This window comes from Dysidea avara, chromosome 9 (genome assembly GCF_963678975.1).
Source record: "Dysidea avara chromosome 9, odDysAvar1.4, whole genome shotgun sequence".
Classification (NCBI taxonomy): Eukaryota; Metazoa; Porifera; class Demospongiae; order Dictyoceratida; family Dysideidae; genus Dysidea; species Dysidea avara.
The window spans coordinates 28,055,852-28,075,610 of NC_089280.1; the positions used below are offsets into that span (position 1 = coordinate 28,055,852).

The following is a 19,759-nucleotide window of genomic DNA, read 5'->3' on the forward strand; positions in this document are numbered from 1 at the left end:
ATGATGACGCATGACCAACCTCCTCTGATAACACACTGGGCAGATTTATGGATGCATTAAACTATTAGAGGTCATTGCAACTCACAATTGCTGCTCTGACATCTTCAAGGGACTCTGTATATCTACTCCCTGTCTTCTTAATATTATATTCTTCAGTCACTTTCTAGGCGTCAGCTTGACTCTATGTCTCAATGTTAATATATCTCACAGTCGTCCGCATAATGTTTTGATTAAAACTGTTTTCCAGGCTGCTCTACTTGAATGCGACGCTTTTCGCCATTGCCAGCACCACCGCTGCTGTACAACCAAAGTCTCAACATGGAGTTATTTAGTCTCGTGCCCAGACCGCTTTTTTTTCTTTTTGTGTGGGGGCGGAGAAAAAAAGGGTCTGGTGGATCTCCAATAGATTTTTTGTGCAGCCGGATCTACAACTTTTCGGGATCGTTGATTAGTGGTGATGAATAGCAAAGGCCTGTTAACGAAGCAACAATAGGAATACGGCGCGCGTTTGCTTGGCAAGGTTACATCCTTGGCTACGCGCGCCGTATTTCCTATTGTTGCTTTGTTAACAAGCCTTTGCTATTCGTCACCACTAATCAACGATCCCCAAAAGTTGTAGATCCGGCTGCACAAAAAATGTGTTGGAGATCCACCAGACCCTTTTTTTCTCCGCCCCCACACAAAAAGAAAAAAAAGCGGTCTGGGCACGAGACTAGGAGTTATTGGCACGCGTATTTCACAATTTACGTTACAATGCGTCACAAGAAATCGAGAAATAATTAAGAAAAGATTGAGAAATTATTGAGAAGCGAGAAATTATCAGGAAACTATCAAGAAATTACCGATAAATGAGAAATAATCAAGAAATTTCCGGAAATTTCTCGGAAAGTTTTGAGAAATAGCCCAGAACAGGCCACCGTAGTAGTGGTGCCATAAGTCTTACCGCAGAGGTTTTCCCGGTAAACTCTTCATGTGACATCAGCATGCATAAACGAGAAACTACGGGTAGTATTGCGGAAAAATTGTTTAGTGGGACTTCTCGATCGGGACTCCTCGCATTTTTTACTTACCCCCCGGTATCCTTTCTTTGGGTTGCTAAAGTTGGAGTTTGCTTATGTGATGGAAGGACTAGAGCTGTTGAAGATTACGTTTATGAAGTTCTACGGAAAGATCGACGACGTCACGTATGACCACGATCCCATTCTCACTGAACTGTGCAAGTGCGGGTTGATAAAAAAGGACAAGTGCAAAGAAATTGCAAATATACCCGAAACTCTGGATAAAAATAGGTAAACAGTTCGCATTCACTCAGGGGGTATCTCCAAACTGATTTTGGTACGCTTAACGTCATAACGACGTCATAATGACGTTAAGGGGGGAGGGGGGTTCAGGCCATGGCGCTATTAATTTTTATTAAAGCAGTTATAGTGTAAGCATAGATAATAGACACCATATCTATGGTGTAAGGCCACTCCAAATAAATTGTCTCCCGTCCTGGACTCAAGCATATTTGCATGCGGGCGGGCGGTCCATTTCCATTATTTCATTATAAGATTGGCAGCATTTCAAGCCATTATTTGCCTGGCACAACCATAAAAAGCTGCATAAAAGTATGTTTAACCTTTTCAAGTTGCAAAAATAGTGCAAACGTGAAGTTTTTGCCAACTCTATAGCACTGCTGACATGTGAGCTGACACTGTTTCAAGATGGCTTTTACTGAGCCTCTCAGTATACAAGAATAACCGGAAAATAATGGAAGAATACGGAATAATGGAATATTTAGAGCTGACAGGAACTAGATGCGGGCAGTGGACGGGAAACAGAGAATTTATTTGGAGTGGCCTAAACAGCTAGGAATAGAGAAAGTGATGTGATTAAGCAGCTATGCTGTTTGTAGACTATGTTTTCAGGTAAAGAATATAACGTTTTGTGCTTCTATTGCCAATGCATTGTTTTCATAGTGTGATGTTGGGAAAGGAGAGGGAGGGAGGTCTGAAGTTAGCGTCATTATGACGTTAAGCGTACCAAAATCAGTTTGGAGATGCCCCCTTAAGTGTAGCAGAACCATTTTCTCATAATATTTACTGGTCACTGTAACCATAGATACTATACTGATTAGAAGCTCTATTTTGCGCGCCGGCGCTTCTCTTGTTCCGGAAGTGATTAATTTGGCAGTTGCATCAGACATTATTTGCTATACCAAAGGCCAGCTTGGGGCGCACGCCTGGTTTACTGTAGTGGTGTGTGTGTGTGCATGTGTGCGTGCGCGCATGTGTGTGTCTATGTGTGTTTGTCTGCGCCCATGTGAGCAAACATTTGATTTTGTCTTTATAGCAGCCTATGTGTGAGAAATGAAGACTATTTATAGTATTAAGTGTCCTGTAAAGTAAGCTTTTCTATAGGGCAGGTCATGCCGGTTAAAAAATTTGGTGTGGCAGCTTTCTGAAAACCCTGTGAATGCTTTCGCTACGGGCTCTATGGGCATTTGACAACGGCAAAATTATACTGCTGGCCTCCTAGGCTACTAGAATAGCGTAGTGCTTTGAGTTCAGAAAGGGCGTGTCCGGCTCATACGTATTTGAAAATGAAGAGCAGCCTAGGGAATTTGGCCTAAGCATTTTAGTTTGAAAACACACTAGGCAAGTTATAAATCACTCAAGAAAATACTTCTCTTCGCGTATTTATATGTTTAACTTTGTTTCCAGTAAGTTGTTCCTTAGTACCAAAGTACCAAAATAAATACGTAATCAGTAATTAATGAATTACTGATTACATATTTTGTTTAGCATTACTGTGATTAATTTATTGGCTTCTATTAAACCTGCAATGGTTTTTTAGATGTAGCACAGCATCAACAGGTGTTATGTTATAGTTAAACCCCACCACGAGTAGAATATCAGTAGAATATCAACCAGAGGCGAAGCGGGGAGGTGTTGATAACTAGATATCCTACCAGTGCAGGTGGGGTTTAACTAGCTTCTATCCCACAGTTTGAAGTAGTCAAGTTCATAAACAGTGTGTTAATAAGCTTGTCAGTTGTGTATGGCTTAATTGTACCATGGTGCGTGGGCAGATCAAAGTGTACCGCCATGGTATAACTAAGATACACCACTGGTTGTTAGTTAGGCCATGCTTAGCTGGCAGTTTGAACATGAGTCAAAGTGAGGTGTCAATGACACAGCGCCAGGTAAGCTAATATAGTTGGCTTTGTGCTAAGTACTGTAGGAGCAAAGGAATGAATCTATGCTTCAACCATAGCTTTAACTAGCTTTTATTGCTGCAGCGCACTACTAGTACTGGGTAGACTAGTACACATGGATACACGTGTTTACGTAACTTTATTCTAATAAATTAGTGCATGCACGACTTGTGACTTGTAAGGAAGAGGAGTAGCAGCAGCAATACAAGAGAGAATGGAAAGCTATTTTCAGCGCAACCTGTGAGTCCAGTCTGCCAGTGTGGTGAGTCATGGTACAAGCCAGTTATATCACGTTTACTCATATGATATCATAGTTATTAACACTCATCCTCGGCTTCACCTCATACTTGTGTAATAACTACGATATCATATTCATACCTTGATATAACTAGAACTTGTTTGCTGAATATGTAGTTTATGTAATGGTATGGCTTCAAATTTTGCTGAACTTGTAGATTCTATGGTGTGTATGGCTTCAATTTGCTTTGATTGCACTTCTTTTAACTTAATGTGTAATTTCCATATATGTACTGGGGTTTAACTACCATATACTCCCAGTTGTTTACTTAGATGTATGGCTTCAGTGGGATAGAATGGCACAAAATATTTGTGTCTAGTGCACTCGGCCATCCTAGAATCACTTATATAGCTTCAGCATCATTCGTTGAGATAACACTTAGAAACACCCGAAACAGGTACACAGACTATGTGACTTCATGCCTGATGATCACTAAAGCTTTAGAGAAGGCATTAAACTGCACCAACGCATGGCACAAGCCATTAGAAATTGTCTCAGCTTTAATGCAATGCCGCTAGATGTACATATTCCATTTCCTGTGCACATGGGCTTGTCCTCCCCTTCCCCCGTCAATAAGTAGTGACTACCCCTTGTGTTGTGTTAGTCTTGACTTGTTACAGTGTAGACACTAAACTAATAACGTGGGATTGGAAGCTCTGTGCGCGGACTCAATATAACACGTAGATTTCAGTTAGGCACTCCTCACAGTTTTGCAAATTTGACTTTCAGTTGGTGAAGGGCTAGAAAAGTGTAGTTAATTGGGTGTTACCTTTGTAGGTAAGGCTTGTGAAGAACTACACTGTAAGTATGTCAATATAAGCGAATATTCAACCCAAGCTGTCTCATAGCACAACATTAATTAAGTAACACAACAAAAACCAGTATGCTTAATTTCCGAGAACATTTCACATAAACGCATTGATTTCTGTAAATTGTATTGATGGAAGAGATCACCAGGGATTAATAGGTGTGTATATCTACTTCATTTGTACTCCACAATGGTGTGATTCTCATGAGATAAAAGGGTTCCGTTATTGAGAAACAAGACTTACCGTGAAGGCGGCGTGTAACACTGCAACTTTCCTACAAATAGACGCTAGTAAAACACCACATATATCTACTCTACACGCAATATAAAGCTGGAAATGATAACTTTCTTCAAAAGATTTTTGTGCTACTTTGAAATTGCATAATCTTATGTTGAGTTTGTCCTACCCCTGTATAGACCCTGTGCATATATAGATATATATCTGCTACCATAGCAACATTACACCATCTCGGAGTACAACCCATTGTGCAACCCTGATATCGTAGGCAAGAGTGCTGGGTCAGCTGTTGCAGTGGAATACAGAAGAAAGCAGCGCTACTTCCCGAATTCTTACAGAAGTAATGGAAGGCTTTTGCCTACGTATGTGCGAACAGGTTGTAAGATCATGAAATGTTGCAATGGCAGCAGATATATGCAAAGGGTCTATAGTCCTGTAGAACCATTTGTGAAATTTGAATCAAGTGATCAAGAGGTTAAATCAAGCAATCAAAACATCCTAAAACGGTCAAGCACCTTAAAAGCCAACTTGTAAGAAAAGGAGGCTTTTATATTAGATTGTCAAGCAATCAAAGCACCTTTTTAGTTGAAATCAAGCAATCAAGGTGTATTTTCACTAATCAAAGATCTTGATCCATGGTTCTACAGGTCTATTGGTAGTGGCTACCCCTTGTAACAACCTACTCTGGCCCAAGTGAAGAGTGCAAGAGCTCGTGACCCGCATTACATACTTGTACCAATCTTACCAAAACCGGTGCGTTTGCAATAGGGTCCAAACAAACTTGGTAGAATTCCAATGTTTGTTCGATTGTTCAAACCTTCGAATGTTGTATCAATGATTTGAATATTATAAACTAATTAGATGTGGGGAAGATGTGGTAATGTATCAGACATCAGTTGCCATGTGACCTCAGAAGACAGGTTTAGTGGTGAACCAATCAGTCAAATAAGACCCTATTGTCAGCAATGCTAGAAACCTGCCCATTGATATATGTTTCTTTTTCCATTTTGTGAGAAAGTATGCACTGAATTTACTCATAGTATAATTATTAATTGTCATAGTTAACGTTTGAAAATTCATGAACTTTTGCAAAAAGGATGTTTGAACTCTAGTTAACCAAACTTGTTTGTGCCCTAAATTGTAATAAACTTTGTTCCTATGACATCTACTTATGCTTTTTTCTAGTAAAATATCGAGACAGATTCTCAGGCCTTAAATTAACGTGCAGTCAGCTGACACAATCTGCACAAATAGCATAATTTCTGCACATAATTAGTTTTGGGCGGACACACATGTCCTTGCAAAACCAATAGTGGTACCATAAAAGCTGGTGTGTACATGTTTGTTTGCAATGCTAACAATAACTGTCACTTGGTTGCTAGGAGATATCAGTGGCGGATCTAGATGGGTTTCTGGGGTTTCGACAGAAACCCCCTTTTAAATTTAGCTCAGTTGTAGCAAGAGTTAATAATAGTGGAGAGGAGAGTGTCTAACACAATACAGAGCCTCTACAAATGATTCAGTGTGATTTAAAGGGATTCTCTCAGACGTGTTAACAAGTGCACACTGCCAGAAAAAGGAAATGTGATGATTGCACGTGGGAAGAACAAAGAAATGTGATGATTAAAGCAATCTTCACATATAAAATATACTACAAATCACAGAATTTTACAGAGGAATCCCTTTGAATCACACTGAATCATTTGTAGAAGCTTTGTATTGTGTTGGACACTCTCCTCTCAATTATTAACTCTTGGTTGTAGTCTAAATACAGAAACATTGTTGTACTGACAATTTGTCATAGCAAACAATTAGCTATATAGCACTGTATTTCAGTAGCATACATGTAGCTGCACTTAACTAACACCATTTATAGCTATTATACCCTCAGCAACACTTCACTTTTCATCTCCCACTGCATTAAAATGATTGAGATACTCTAATAGAGCAGTCAAGTAACTACTCTAATAGAGCAATCAAAGCTACAGCTTGTAGTCACCATTTTTGTCCTACAGTTAGCTACAGTTTAAAACATTGGATTTATTGTAATTGCTAACTAAAAGTAGCCTAAAAATCCAATCTCAGAGCTTCTAAAATCTCAAAAATTTCTGGAGAAATCTTAGCAGATACCTTATTTACCTATAGCTACCAACCTTCAGAAACCCCCTTTAAAAAATCCTAGATCCGCCACTGGATATTACATTTTCCCAACCCAAGGATTTACCAATGCCACCTCCCCTTTGTGTACTGCTATCACCAGTAGCTGTAATGACCACAGCCTGGTGATATGTTGCAGCTATGTGGTTGTATTTAACTTCAAAACTTTCAATGGAAACTCCCTATTCCAATTCCAGCAGTGTAAAGTGCTCCTCTAGCTCATGTCTGTACAATTTGACTCTATGTCTGTACATTTGTGAATATGTAAGGACATTTGTCCTCGGCACCTTAAAATTAAATTAAGGCCTGCATTCTTCTAGTGACGAATCACTGCTTTGCAGATTCAGTAAATTCCAATAGTACAAGTGTGTGGTGTGGCGTCACCAGACCCTTGCACTACTTAGGCCATGCAAACTTGATTACTCTTTTTGTCATTCCCACTCACATCACTTCATTCCACGTCCTCAAATTTTATTACTGACTATTAATCACGTGAGCTTATATTTTGGTGCTTAAAAGATTGCTATCATTTTGCAGCACAGAAAAGGCCCCTTGCTGCTCACAGAGCAGTGGCATAGCCAAGGGTGGGCCTGGGTGGGCACGTGCCCATCCAAATTTCCCTGGGACAGCGGCGCCCGCTTGCTAATGATATTATGAACAAGAAACGAGTAGTGCATACTTTGGCAGCACCATAGTTTCATTGTAAATCAACAGCTGATAACGAGACAAGTTCAATAATTACATCAAGTGATCCGAGTAGCTTTGATGTTTTCTATTTAATGCACGGCATCACGTGATCCAAATTTTAGGTGGGGGAAGAAAAGCACGAGGGAGGGAATCCAGTTTTTTTCACATCTGGAATACTGAGTTGTGAGTAGCAGCACGGATTCTGTTGTTGACGAGTTTATAAGTGACCTGAATGATAAACGAAATATAAAATTCTCCCATGTTAGACAAGTCGGTTGGAGATGAAAGATTCAGTGGTGACTGAATTAAGCCATACGACTATCTTAAGAGTCAGGCTGGAATAGAATAAGTTGTGTGCAAGTTCAGATGAGCTAAAGGAGAACAAGACAAGGAGGTGTAATAAGTTAGTTTTCATTTCTAGCTTCTATATCATTCATGCAGTAGCATTAGACTAGTGAAATAAGCTGCAGAAACAGCAGCGTAGCATATTATTAGCTAGCTAGATACATTTATGCACTTTTGAGACAGTTTTTAAACCAAATGTACATAGAGTCCACTAAGGATGGACTATTTTGTGCTAGTTAGTTGCATGGGGTGAAATGTGTGGGTGAGTGTGCCCACCCATCCCTGAAGGGATGGTTACACCACTGTTACAGAGTCACAGTTAAATGTAAGTATTACCTTCTAGAAGGGTTTGACTAGCCTCTATAGTAATAGATAGCCTGCTATTGCAGTGATTTGGACCATTTTCTTCAATAATAAATTATGGAAATGACCTCCCGCCCACATGGAAATTCCATTTTTTGTGGATGAAAAACCAGTAATCAAGTTTGCTTGGGTTTAGCACTGGGTCAGCTACACCAGACTAATAATAATAGTCTTTGCTGGACTAAGGGTATGGCTACGGATGATATCCACGATGCGAAGTGTGATGTTATAATGAAGAAAATGAAGGTGTTATTATGTGGACTTCAGAGACTTTGTCACATACTAAACATTGTTTGTAGTTTCAACACATGGAACAAGGAGGTGATAAATATTTGTATCTGCGTTATAATTTCGTACGGTAATCACATAACCAAGTATTAAGTAGCACATGATGCGGGAAATTGGACTTCACCCAACTCACTGCTTCAAAAAGCAGAAGCCATCAAACATTAGTGTACTAATTATGGAGGTAGGATATTCCCCCAGTGATAAAGTACGTATTTGGTTTATGTGACCCGATTCTATATGTTAATTCAACAAGTTGGATGTTATACTTTATTTATAACACCAGGCTTAATCAACCACTATTATATATCAACCACTATTATATATCAACCAGATAAAATTTACGAGTAAGTATCAAAATCAATACCCAAAATTTTGTTAAGTTAAATTACTTTAAAATATAGCAGTTTCTACTTTTGTCTATAGTGGAACGGTCATTTGTGCTTCTCCATGTATAAATTCTTTTTGGATATAACACATAGTCAAGACATTAATATGGAGTATGTTGTAAATCTAAAAACACCATTTAAAACTGGCAGCTAGATCAAAAGCATGAGTGATCTGTACTTTACAGTATGGGTAATGATCATGTAACACAATTACTGCACTTCCGTCATATCATTAAGTACGGTAGTACTTAATAGTAGTGATCATCAAGGTTCACAATTTCCTGCCAAAAAGTACGCACTGAAAACAGACATGCAAAATCACCACAGCAATCTAGCAGTATTGTATAACTAAAGGGAAGTATGATTCCGCCTTTAAAAGCTTCCCATGAGCTACTGTAATTTTTTTTTTTAAATCTGTCTGACCGAATTTTCTACTGACATGACTGCCTGCCAGCCAGATTCCTTTAGTAAGGCAAGGCAAAGCAGAAAACTGGCTACAGCTACAGCTTTACTTTTTTCACAGGGACGCTCATGCCATTGCGTAAAGTATCCACAAATCAGTAATCATCCGATCCCGCCTATATAGTGAGTACAGATCTTTGATACCAAGTTTGGAACAATCACTATACAAGTCATAATGCTTTCTAGGTGGAAGGAACAGGACGAGTGGTGCATTTAATACCAATAGACGCAAGCATACGTCGTTACCCATAGCTTTCCCAAAAGACCGATATACTCTAAAAGAGCAGTCACTTATAGAAATCTGAGGAAGAACTACTATATATGCATAGAATTTTGTAAAATCATTGCTGTTATATATGTTAGAAATATTTCAACAATAAAAATATAAGGGTTGTTAGTTAATTTAGTTTTCTTCTGCCTCCTTTCATCAACTCCACTGGAACTCTTAACTATTCTTCCTAACCTCTGTCCTTATTGATCTAGTAGAATTAAATTCTTGTTCTAACACAATTCCACCACTTGTATTAACCTCTCAGACTCAGGTAGAACCTGGTTGCAGATCTTTGTACTGCATTCACTTGGCCTCAGGAGTCTGCATGTTGCATAACGTGTAAGGCTCTTTATTGTGTACTAAATCTCCACTGGCATGCTATAGCCTTTAGTTTAATGTGTAGGTATATAAAAAGTAAACAAACAAGTGGAACAAAAGATTTGGAGTTTTCAGTATACTGTATTTCCTCAAATTGTGCCGCACCCTTGAATAGGATTGCACTGCGGTACTGTTTGAGGGATTTTATCCTTGTTTTCATGAATAATTTTAATTGTGCCGCACCCTCAAATAGTACCGCACTGTACTTTTGAAAATACTTATTGTTAGTGCTCTAATACCTTAAGCATTCATCTCCATCTCGATTCAAGTTAGGCACTGTCCAGGTAGACTTAAAAGGCTGTCACATAGCCAAAATTCCTGATATTAATTAGTAAACTGGCCATGTAACACGAGGTGTGGCACTTGGCGTGGCATTATTAACTAATCATGCCATGATGAATTGAGTGAGAACAAGGTCTGGCAAGTATTGAAGTAAGTCGCAACTTGTTTATAAAGCTTTGGTGTTACAGGATAGCTATAGTACTAGGCAGGTTTTAAAAAATAGTAGCGCACTCTCAAATAATACTGCACTGTGGCACTATTCAAAGGGTTTTATCCTTATTTTTGGGTAAAAAATAATAGTACCCTGTGGCACAGTTTGAGGAAATACGGTAAGTAGGGATCACAATAATAAAAATTTCTGAAACAAGAAAATAATGCACAACTGAGTGCGTACATTTTAATCCTACTTTAGCCTATCACATTATATAGTTGCATGCAAGCATGTGGATTAAAATGTATGCACTCAGTTGTGTATTCGTTTTCTTGTTTCAGCATTTTTTATTATAGTCATCCCTACTCATACTGAAAACTCCAATTTTTTGTTCCACTTGTTATTTATATTTGTGCTATAGTGAATTCCAATGCATGGAATGCAGTGTACATGCAATTTTCCTTGTGTTGTATATTCTTTTGTAAACAAGTTATCAATTGTATGAGATTACTTGGTATAGAAGTACTTAATTATGAAAATACAATAGATTTCTGAATGCACATTATTGTAATTTGTAAATGTTTCCACAGATGTTTAATAGATGCTTTACGGCAAGGAGTACAAAGTATTGAACAGCTCAATGAATTGTTAAGTGTTCTGAATTTAGACAGAAGGTTTAATGAGATAACCAATAATATGGAGGTGGTCTACAGAGTTCTTATGAGTGAGGAAAATATTGTTAAAGGTTGTGATTATAGCAAGCTACTTGCATGTTTAAAAAAGAAGAAGTTCTTTACAAAACATGATGAAACAATACTGTCAACAAGTTGCAACAAAGCCAAACAAATTATAGAAATATTAAAAGATAAGGAATTGGATTCTTTTAGAACCTTCATGACATGTCTTGAAGAAACAGACCAGGGTGATTTAGTTGCCAAAGTTGTAAGTCTAAGTGACAAACATCCATGTTCTTCTTTGGACAGCTTTAAACATTTTCTACACGAGCGATACACCATCTCTTCTTTCACAGGAACTTCTAACATTGATTTAAATTTTCCAGTATCAGACTGCATCAACATTGCTCTCATTGAAATCAGTGAAATGAATCACAGAGAAGGCTCCACTTTCTTTGACTACTACAGTTTATTACTCAAACAAGACAGCAGCTATTCTAGACAATTCCTTGATTCTTATTCAGATGTAGTGGTTGAGAATTGCAGAGTAATTTTGATACAAGGTTATCCTGGAAGTGGAAAGACATTTTTAGCAAAAAAAATATGTACAAACTGGGCCAAAGGAAAGCTGTTACAAGAATTTAAGTATGTTATGTTTTTGCAATTGAGAGACGGAGGAGTTGCTAGTGCAGAATCGTTTGATGAACTGGTTGAATTGTACCTAGGTAGTTGTAGTTCAGCAAAAATGATTATTAATGAAATATATGAAAGCATTGGCAAAGGTGTTTTGATTATTTTAGAGGGATGGGATGAACTGCCAGAACGTAGACAGCATGACAGTTTATTCACACGTCTCATATCCGGTGATGTTTTGCCTAAGGCAGTAGTTTTAATAACAAGCCGTCCTTCTGCCATTAGAAGCCTGGAATATGCACATATTGAACGTAGAATTGAAATCCTTGGGTTTACAGATGAACAAGTGAAGCAAAACATAACATGTTATTTTAGTAACAGTAGTGAACTAGAGCAGCAATTTCGTTCTGAATTGAATCGTCTTCCACTTCTAAAGTGCTTTGTGTTTGTTCCCATTAACCTGTGCATTGTGCTTTACATTTTCGACAAAAGTAATGGGCAATTACCAAATACATTTACAGATATTTATAAAAACTTAGTTTTAATTCAGTTAAGACGACACCAAGCTAGGAATTCGCATGGTAGTTCATCTATTAACACTCTAAATGACTTGCCTGAAGAAGTTGATGAAATGCTACTAAGGCTGAGTAAAATGGCATATTACTGTTTACAAAATAATGTAACCTTAACTTTCGATGAAGCAAAGATAAGACAATATTGTTTTAGTTCAAGTGATGAGAACCTAGATGGTTTTGATGGGATGGGGTTATTGCAAATAACCAATCACAGACACTTTGAGTCTTATAGCAAAACATATGAATTTATTCATCGCACTCTTCAAGAGCTCTTGGCTGCTTGGTATTTATCTTGTCAACCTAAATCATTTCAGCTAAAACAGCTACAAAGTATTTTCGACCAGAAAGAATTGGAAATGGTTTGGATATTCTATGCAGGATTAACAAAATTTACAAATGCATCTTTTAAAGATATCCTTTCAGCAAATCGTGTGCTTAGGATTAAATTGTTAGGCTACAAGATAGTTAATGTGTTACTGTTGAGTTTTGCAAGCAAAGTATTTCTTAGCTATAGATTTCGAGGTACATGTATGTGCAAAGCAATTGAAAGACAGTATGGAAGAATACAGTATTCTTCTGGGGTGTCTCGTTCCATTTCAAGAGAATTCCAGTGTACATTAATAGCAGCAGTTATGGAGGCACAAAATCCAGAACTTTGTAGAAACATCTGTGACAGTCACCTGTTTTATGGAGATACATGCTGGTTTTCTGTTCCGGATTCTGCTGCAACACCTCAAATATTATCTGCACTATCTTATTGTATTGCACACAGTGGAAAGAAGTGGATCGTTCAGTGTAAAATGTTGGATTCTTCTCAGGCAGACAATTTGCTTAGGTATTTAGTTTGCGAAAAAGCGCCCAGCAACAAGTGTGGTGAATGTGTTGCATGTAACATCAACCCTAAAGGAAGCATATATGTCCTTGATATTCACAGTGGCCACAACCAAGTAGATGGCTCCCTGAAACTGCTTCAACCTCAAATTAACCTTCAATGGCTTATACTGTCATTTTGTACTTCTGTCAATAATGAGTTTGTACTAGAACTTGCAGAAGCATTAGCAGGCAACACCAGTTTAAAAAAGCTTCACCTAACTGGTTGTAATGTTACTGGTAATGGAATAAAAGTTATTTCTCACATGTTGAAGAAGAACAAAACATTATTATGGATTGGCTTGGCAGCTAATGTGTCAAAATTAAATGAAAAAGACATTGCATTTTTGTTAAAAGAAATACGAGATCACAATAATACAGTCAATATGATATTTATGGACAGTGTTTTTCACACATCAGAGATAGTTCAAGAACAATTGCAAATCATTAACTATAAGAGACAAGAGAGAGGGGTGGAAAAGCTAAGTCTTACTCTTCTGGATGTCTTCAAGCATCGTGACATATGTCAGAAATTTTTTTCCAAACTACCTTTCATGCAAAATCAAAAGGTACGTAAGGTTATGTGTACTTACCATCTTATATGTGAGACTTGTGCTCTATCATTGTGATATGTTGCTTGGCATAATAGCTTCTTTGCACAACGGTTAGTACAAATTTTGCATCTATTTTAATCTAGCTGTAATTTTTTTGAGATTTTTGTTTTGCTGCAAAATAACAAAAAACTGCATGCTTTTGTGAACCTTTATTGCTACGTGTACAGCACATGCAATGCAATTCATATATGTTTTCTAGTTATGCATGCACGAATACACCATTGGTTTAAGAGAATGAGCAAAATTTATACAAAAGTCTCCTAAACAGGTTCCTCTTAATAAGCGTAATTCTGCATGCAATCACCAAAGCTACAGCAAACTGACACCCATAGTTGATTTCTGTCAGTGTACAGTGTGTCTTGAAATAAAACCAACCGTGCTACTTTCAAATGTAACCCGGTAAGTGATCAGCTGGGCTACGATGAGAGATGCAGGTGTATTCAAAACTACATGAAATCATACAAGGACATCTATTGTCACATTAACACATTGTGTCCGCAGTATTTCTGTCTAGGGGTATACTTTGTATAGGAAGCTATTAGAGAGGCATGAGTGGGGCGTAATGTAGTCGTAGTAATAGAAATATATTGTTAAAATGGTAGAGTCTTAAATCCTTTAAAGGCCAGCAGTAATTTTGTTACAATAGTTTTTATATGGTGTGCATTAATAAGAATGCTATAAATTACTCACGGTGTTGCTATATAGTTACCTTTGAGGCTTAGGAAGACAATTACAGTATTTTTGAATAGCTTTGCATAGCTTCCTTTTCATTAACGGATTTATTCTGTACATGGAGTAGTCTGCAGGTGCAACTGCCTTGTTGAGGAGCGGCTGTGCCAGACTACATAAAACTAGTTTGCATGTTAAATATTGTATTTCGCCTCATCAAACCATCAAATCTTTAATGTATGCCTTTTGTAAGTTCAGATTTGACTTAGAATAGTACAGAATTCAACTCTTGCGGAGACACATGTTCACAACCATTTTATTTTGTGTTAGATCGCATGCAAGCAAAATGTTTCTATGACTTAATAGAAATTCCTAAATAGTTCGACACTCCCAGCAGTTGGTTCACCTTGAGTGAACCAAATTACAAAATTTCTTAACCATATACACAGAAAATCCACAAAATTCCTAAATTATACAGATAATAACAATAACGTTGATTGCTGCTGTGAGGTCTTTGTTGGGTTTCTCCTATTATTGCTGCAGCTTTACAGTGTAAGGTTTGAGCTTGGGGTATTGATTCCTGTCCAACAGCAACAGCTTCTCCAGACTCATCTTGCTGTGTGTCTTCCTCTTCATATGCTCCTTTGTCGTTAACATTCAACTCGATTGGAATTAAATGTTTAATGCTGCAATGGAGCATATGAGGCTTATCTGAGTTCACAGTTTTTACTACTGCTGCTGTACTTGCATCATCTCTTCCCATTAGTAGCTAGCTCAGTAGTAATATCCAGTTTCCAAAATGCTTGCTTGGTGAAATCATCATACAGCACTACAACATTTCCAAAATTAGCTTATTTCTCAGAAGACTTGTTAAACGTAGAGTGTGTTTCATGAAGATTCAGCAAAACTTATGTCGTCACTGTCTAGTGAATTTGCTAAGTAGAGTACGATGATATTTTACCCTTAATTCTAATCAAAGATTCATTAGTGCTGAATATCTTCCAACATTAGTAGGAATATTAGCAACTCTTTGTCCATAAACACATGTATCAAGTGGGATGGTGATAGAGTATAACTGACCCCTTCAGAATCATCAAAGAAGTAGGTGAGTGGTCTAGAATTCAAGACTGATTTAACTTCTACCAATAAGGTGTTCAACTCATTGTGGTTCATCCCACCAATGCACTTAATGAGACAACATTTTACTGAACATACCATACGTTCCCGGATACCACTCCACCATGGTGCCGGTTCAACTATGAACTTCAAAGTGACATGATTACTAGTAAGGTATCTTGTAACCTCTGACGAGTGGATTATCTTCTCCACCTTAAACGTCTTGGTGTTGTCAGGTTATATAGTTGATGACAACCCTCTTCTTCCAACAAAAACTGTCAAAAGGCCAGTAGAAATGAATCAGCTGACAGTAAACCAGTGAGCTACAAATGTATTGCCCTGGTTGAGACACATGTAAATAAATAAACAGATATACGTACACCTTTGTCACCATGTTAGAGCTCTCAGTGTGAGCATTAAGTGGACCAGCAAAGTCAATTCCAAAGTGTGTAAAAGGTGTCACTCTACTGTCAGTTCAGGGGTTGTGGCCACATATAATGGCAATCCTTCACATTTCAAAGACATGACAAACACCTTCAATGATAGTGTCACTGTACGTTTACCCCTGAGTATCCAGTAATTCTCACAGAGTAGAGTGAGAATGTCATTAACTCCACTGTATTTAGATTTCTCATGATATTGTAGAATAAGTAATTCAACAAATGGATGATCGTGAGGCACAGAAATCGGATTCTTGCTGCCTAGAGACAATGTGGAGTTGTTCAGCCTTCCACGGCACTTCAAAATACCTTGATCAAGGAACAAGCCAAACTGTTTAACATAAATTGGACCGCCAACGATCTTATCACTGGACAGATACTTGATTTCTGTACAAAAGGACTCATCCTGAATTGCCTTGATCCAGTACACCTCAGCTTCATTTATCTCTTCAGTAGTATGTAGGTGAAGAATATTTGACCTCGTCTCAACACATCAGAAGGGAATTGGAACTGCTCCTGTTCTTTGTAAGACGCTTAACAAAGTGAATCACATAGACCATAGTCTTCAACAATTTGTATAAACTACTAAAGTGTCGGCAGTCAATGACCTCTAGAAGCTTGCAGGGAGTTGTTTGAACAGCAAAGGTCTGAGAGACCACAGGTGCATCTCTAACAAGTTCTGTACAAGCACTGACATTGAAATCATTTGCATATGGCCACTCTGACTTTGGGGAACACAAAAACTCTGGCCCTTTCCACCAAGCTTGATTATCGCTTAATTCATTTCCATTCAATCCTCGAAAGGCCATGCCTGCAGGGTTGAGTGAGCCTGGGCAATGTCTCAAATTCTCATTAGCAGAGTATTGCCTGATTTCATTGACCTTGTGACTGACATATTGTCTCCATGGCTTATGATTGTGAATCCAGTATAGAACAATCGTTGAATCACTACAATAGTGTTGTCATTGTAGGTGAGAATTTGAGTGAATCCTCAAGTGTGCTGACCAATCAAGTTAGTATCAATGCAGCCAGTAGTTCAAGCCTGGAAATAGTTTGTATCTTCATTGGAGCAACACGAGTTTTCGATGCCACTATGGTTGATGAGATACTTCCATTGTCGAAAACAGTTCTAAAATAAACTACAGCTCCATATGTTTGTGCTGAGGCATCACTAAACCCATGTAGTTCAAATGAAATTGCCAGAAGAGAACCCTTGAAATAGCATCGTGGTACCTTGAGTTTCTGAAAACAGCTTAATTCAGCAATCAGTGACTTCCATTCAGTCAGGGTGTATCTACCTCTTGGAGTGGACCATCCCACTTCACATCGTTAGTCCACAAAGATCCAAACATAAGCTTCAATCTAATCACGAATGGGCTAACCAAACCCAACAGGTCAAATATTAGGCTAGCGCTTACTTTGAGTATGGATCGTTTAGTTAATGGAAGGTGATTCGCATAACCCAACAGTTCAGAAAGGTCCACAAGAAGTTCATCTGATGCCTGATCCCAAAACTACCAGCAGTTTGCTGTAGTTTTCTTCCTTGTTGTTGCCAGCCATACTAATATGAGAGTGGGCATAAGAACGTTCTTCTTCAGCCACAAATGGATTGCTACAGTTGGTAGACTTGTCTTGAGGGTCATCCATTTCCTTGATTCAATGTAAAAATTGAGGGGAATTAGTGGTTATAGTAATTTTAGTTGTACAAGTGTAACAAACAATTGGAATTTTCAACATGAGTAGAGATCAAAGTAATAAAAAGTGCTGAAACAAGTGAAATTATCTACCACTTGAAGCCATGCTAGAACACACATAATCCCTGCTTCATGCCATTGTATACAGAATCTCGCCAACTGAAGTAGGGATTATGTTTATTCTAGCATGGCTTCAGGTGGTAGATAGCTAATCTCAATTATTTCAAGCATGTGTTCTAGCATGGCTTTGGGTGGTAAATCTCATGTGTTTTTGTGTTTTGTATTACTTTAATCTCTACTCATGTTGAAAATTCCAAATTTGTGATCCAGTCTGCAAAAGGATCTTATCACCTATTTGTGCATTTCAAGTAGTGGCGGTTTAAAGTTTTTGAATGAGTATAGCTCACCAATGGCTAAAGTCTCGCCCACCAATTTGCACACAATATACACTAATTCCTTGCCTTTAAGACCATGCAGAATACATGTAGCTAGTACAAAGTTTCCTGCTAATTTAGATAGGTTTTTCATGGTGAGGAGGGCTCGGGGTTTATTTCAAAATTCAAGAGAAAGCCATAAGGGAGCATCAGGCTGAGTTACAAGCCCCCATTGGCTCAAAAGTAGCTAAAACTAGAGGAATGTACGGCACAGCTGCTTAGCCAAGACATCCAGCTCGTTCTCACCATCCAAACTTTAGCCAGAGCTCTATGAAGACCTCAAACCACCTGCACAGACCGCTACAGGCTTTGGGAAAAGCAGATAGCTCTACTTTGAGTGTGGACATCAGTAGTTTAAGTGTTTACAGCAAAATCTCAGCTTCACTTTGATGGGCAATAAGACTGCTTTTGCCAGACCTGGTTGCATTTTTTGTGTTACACATATTGTGGTAAATGATTTTGATTATCAAGACTTATCAAGGTACATAGTTTTTTCATTATCACACAACCCTATTTTACACCCAAGTCAATGTCATGGATGTGGCCAGATCCTAGAGTGGTTGTTAGTGGCCAGCACTGACCAGTACTCAAATAAACTAACCACCACTATAAATTATCAACTAGATCTATGTAATTTTGCCGCAAATAAAAGCATTTAGTGTTTTAAAAGTAACTTAAAATATTCATTATTTCCTCATACAGTATTTCCACTACCCTTGGTACATCCTTGAGACTGCATGCTATTTTTAGCTACAATAGTAGCTGAAAAAACAGAAATAAAAAAAACTGACACTTTGAGAAATCTGCATCTTTGATTCTTTGCCGTATGTGTTGGATCCAAATCATTTGATTTGTGTAACTTTACTCAGCTAATGTATCTTCTTAGAGTGTCTAATACAAGGCTTGTAGACCTTGTAGCTGCAGTGGATAACATTTTTATAACAATGACAAAATTCATAAAAATGTTTTTAGCAAATGTACCTGCATAAATGCTAAAATAAAAATATTGCCCCATTATGTGATATAATTAATAAATGTATCTTTGTGCATGAATTTATATAATTATATGATTAATGTGTGTGATCATGAATTGTGTTTTGTTTTATTCTATTTTTTTATCAGTTGCCACTAAGTATCTCCGGAGACATTCAGCCGTCTGGAGAAAGACAAAGAATTTTCTTTGGTGCATATCCCATTAGAATTGTATGCCCTGAATGTAATGAAGAAATGGACACTAAAGTTGCTCACAAGATTGGCTACTTTACATGGGTGTTGATTTTGATATCGCTGTTAACTTTTTTGTGGCCGTAAGTGATTTTCATTACTTATATGCTAAGTAAGAATGTAACTTTCACATTACAGGCTTGTGCTCTGTGTTCTGTGTATCAACCAGACCAAGGATGTATCTCACTCATGCTCAAAGTGTAATGCTCTCCTTGGAGTCTATCAGAAACTTTAAAGAGACCTATATACTTTTTACTGACAACAAAACACTTATTATGTTTAGTGCATAAATGATTTACAGCTGCTAGCCTTTTGTTATAGATTATGAAATATTCATTTTTGATAACTATGCATGTATTATAATATATTTAGATGATAACCATGCAGTGCCTAAGACATCATTTCCTAGTTTTAATTTTTTTTTGTTGCAGCCAAATTGTAGCTAAATGTATTATGTTCAAATGTTTGTTTTTACATTAGGATGATAATTATGTAATGATATG

At 37.7% G+C, this 19,759-nt stretch overlaps 1 protein-coding gene across 3 annotated transcripts in view; it reads left to right on the top strand.

The window, feature by feature from the left end:
• The first annotated feature begins 1,005 nt into the window (after nucleotides 1–1,005).
• Nucleotides 1,006–19,759, top strand: part of LOC136265497 (protein NLRC3-like) — a 64,941-nt gene continuing 46,187 nt past the window's right edge. Inside the window, exons 1-5 of one of the 3 annotated variants that reach the window (XM_066060373.1) lie at nucleotides 1,154–1,289; nucleotides 1,674–1,910; nucleotides 10,904–13,634; nucleotides 19,155–19,339; nucleotides 19,395–19,752. In XM_066060373.1, coding sequence (XP_065916445.1) covers nucleotides 1,885–1,910; nucleotides 10,904–13,634; nucleotides 19,155–19,339; nucleotides 19,395–19,491 — 3,039 coding nt within the window. In that variant the 5' untranslated portion in view covers nucleotides 1,154–1,289; nucleotides 1,674–1,884 and the 3' untranslated portion in view covers nucleotides 19,492–19,752. Of the gene's footprint in view, nucleotides 1,290–1,673; nucleotides 1,911–10,903; nucleotides 13,635–19,154; nucleotides 19,340–19,394; nucleotides 19,753–19,759 lie in introns of those variants that run through there. The other 2 variants (XR_010705557.1, XM_066060372.1) reach the window with 2 other exon arrangements.